The sequence below is a fragment of the Arachis duranensis genome, chromosome 6 (genome assembly GCF_000817695.3).
Source record: "Arachis duranensis cultivar V14167 chromosome 6, aradu.V14167.gnm2.J7QH, whole genome shotgun sequence".
Classification (NCBI taxonomy): domain Eukaryota; kingdom Viridiplantae; phylum Streptophyta; class Magnoliopsida; order Fabales; family Fabaceae; genus Arachis; species Arachis duranensis.
This window is the reverse complement of record NC_029777.3, coordinates 6,602,190-6,605,168: the sequence shown is the minus strand read 5'-3', so window position 1 is coordinate 6,605,168 and position 2,979 is coordinate 6,602,190. Positions and strand designations below refer to the sequence as shown.

General features: G+C 34.6%; 1 protein-coding gene across 1 annotated transcript; it reads left to right on the top strand.

The window, feature by feature from the left end:
• Positions 1-10: 10 nt before the first annotated feature.
• LOC107492273 (uncharacterized) lies at positions 11-1,380 on the top strand. The gene is made up of 2 exons (XM_021126348.2): positions 11-409; positions 526-1,380. Exons 1-2 carry the CDS (start codon positions 66-68, stop codon positions 1,292-1,294), a joined length of 1,113 nt encoding a protein of 370 aa, XP_020982007.1. The 5' UTR covers positions 11-65; the 3' UTR covers positions 1,295-1,380.
• Positions 1,381-2,979: the final 1,599 nt, after the last annotated feature.

Here is a 2,979-nt window from a genome sequence, read left to right as displayed (position 1 = left end):
TGATGCATTTGCCTATTCATTTGGCTAATGAAGTGAGACTAGGCGGCCCAGTTCAATTTCGGTGGATGTATCCTCCCGAAAGATACATGTGTACTTTAAAGTCATATGTTCGAAATAGAAGTCGTCCTGAAGGATCTATTGCGGAGGCCTACTTGGTTGATGAGTGTTTAACTTTTTGCTCACGTTATTTACATGATGGTGTTCAAACAAAATTGAATAGAATACTCCGGAATAATGATGCTAATGACTTTGAAGCGGAAATTCCACATTCATTTCCAATTTTGTTTCCTAAGAAAGGCTGTCCATTGGGAGCAAAGAAGGGTGAGATTTTTTCTCTTGACGACAAGTCTCGAAACCAAGCCCATAGCTATATATTATTGAACTGTGGAAAAATTGAAGACTATGTTAGGTAAATCCTACTTAACAAACATATTATTGAACTGTCCATTTCTTTTAATTTTTTTAATTATGAATCATGGAATTATCTCTAGGTTTTACTTACGAAAATTCTAATTTTGGATTTAGAGAGCATGAGGCTGATCAACAAGGAACAAGTTGGGTGAAAGCTAAGAACCATAGTATGAACTTTCCCTCATGGTTTAAAGCACGTGCCATGCGTCAGAATGTTCCAGATTGGATTAAGGAGCTTTCTAGAGGGCCCAACAAGATTGCAAAAAGATATTCGGGATATTTTATCAATGGGTATAGATTTCATACTAGGCAACGTGAGGCAAGACGCAAGACGCAAAATAGTGGTGTAACTTTAGTTGCGTTGACTACGAGCTTTGCAAGTGCAAAGGATCCAAATCCAATTCGTGCAAAAGTTTCCTACTATGGCAGAATAAATGATATAATTGAGTTAGACTACTTTGGCAATTTTAAGGTTGTAGTATTTAGATGTGACTGGTATGAGACTCAAGAGGATGGCTATGGCTCTTCGTATGTTCAATTCAACAAAAAATGCTATCAAGAAGAGCCTTTTGTGTTGGCATGTCAAGTACACCAATGCTTCTATGTGCAAGATCCATTTGATCAAAATAAACATTATGTTATGAAGTCAATTCCAAGGGATTTATTTAGCATAGGTGACGAAGCTGATGTTGATCCCCAAGCTATATATGAAAAAGAGCCATCTGACCAGTCAATGGGTCCTTCTATACCCAATGATAATGGTGAAATTGATTTGATTAGGGGTGACTTGCACGAAGTTGTTATAGATGCTTCAAAAGGAGTTCTTCTTTCACAAGAATACAACACAGAATCAGAAGATAATTCCGAAGACGACATTGAATGATTTATACTTTTTTCCTTTATTACACTAAATAGTAGGGAAGTAGAATGAAATATGTATATACTTTAACTTTTTAATTGCATTAAACAGTAGGGAAGTGGAATGAAAGATGTATCACTTTTTTATATATGTGTCTTATTCAGCTCCTTCTTGTTTATTACTATTAAATAGTAGTCTTCAATTATATCCTCAGCAAACAACTCCATTCAGTTTCTTAATAATTTATTAAAGGCTGAATTTGGTGTTAGGAAAGAACTTTATTTACATTGCCAAATTCTAATGTCTAATGTCATCTTTTATTTTGTTTTATTTCAGAAATACAATGGAAACAAGAACTACTCCAAAGCGGAAAAGACTGGTAAAACAGTATCAAAGCAACAAGCAATTTATGCAGAAAAATACAGCAGAAATTCATAAGAAGCAACATTTTATCTCTCCAATGATGGCTGGTGGTCATGGACAAAAGAGAGTGACTCCTATGCCTTCTAAGCAAAGCACTCAAAAAGAAGTCCCAATTTCTAAAAGAATGAAAAGTATGCCGAACCAGAAAATTAGAGCTAGTGAAGAAGAACCAGAAAATCTTAAAAAGCGTCCAACCATGGGTATGGATAAATTTTTGGAGACACATGGGGTTCATTTGGAAAGAGAAGATGACGATTTTGAACCAAGTGCTGAAAACGAAAGATCTATTCAAGAAAAGCAACAAAATCTTAGGAAGACAAATACAAAATCAAGTTGTCAAGCCATGACACTTGATACATTTTTGGAGATAAATGGGATTCATGTGGAAGGAGAGGAGGAACATAGTGGAGCAAATGCTAATGAAGTTGGAGATGATGATGATGATGATTTCTCGGATGATGAGGACTATGTTGGTGAATATGAAGATGAAGTTCTTCATGGTGATGACAATCACCTTATGGAAACTAACAATGTTAAAGGTGCTGTACTTTATACATAATTATCATTTTACTTATTCATTAGCATGTATAGCTATATAATTCATTTAAATGGTTAAATTGCACATATTTATAGATACTCCAAAGACTAGAAGGACACGAGGAAAAACAAGGTGTGCTAAAATCCATGCAAGAAGTTGGGAAGAAAGAGAAGAGGTGACTTTTTATGAAGGATAAGCAGTGGGACCAACTCCAAGAAGAGTGAAGGATTTAACTTACTTTATTGGAACAATGGGAAGGAATAGTAATTTCATAACATTGATGTACACTAGTTGGAAAGCTGTGCCCCTCAAAGTCAAAAAGCGCATATGGAAATATATTAATGTAAGTGTTTTATTTCTCATCTATTTTTTATGATCTGAAAATTTTCAATTTCGTATGGCTTAGCTGTAGTTTTGTGAAAATATATAGCTGCTATTTTACACTGCAGTTTTGTCTTTGTTTTTAGTGTTCTTGAATTGTCATTTACAATTTTTGTTTTGTACTTTTTCGTAGTCAAAGTTCATTCTTCCAAAAGAGGGGAAAGGGTGGGTGATGACTGGTGTTCGAGAAGCTTGGAAAGGTTACAAAACAAGAATCAAGGGAAAGCATTTTGAGAGATATAACAACATTGAAGATATGCTGAAAAATCGCCCTTTAGATATTCCAGAAGTTCAATTTCAAAAGTTAATTGCATATTGGAGTATTCCTTCTGTTAAGGTGAGTTGTAGAATAAATAATTCTGTTTCT

Excerpts from the sequence above, each read along its gene's own strand:
- LOC107492273 (XM_021126348.2), top strand. The coding sequence starts at position 66 with ATGTATCCTCCCGAAAGATACATGTGTACTTTAAAGTCATATGTTCGA. Across the intron at positions 410-525 it reads AAAATTGAAGACTATGTTAG|AGAGCATGAGGCTGATCAAC; the intron begins GTAAATCCTACT and ends TTTTGGATTTAG.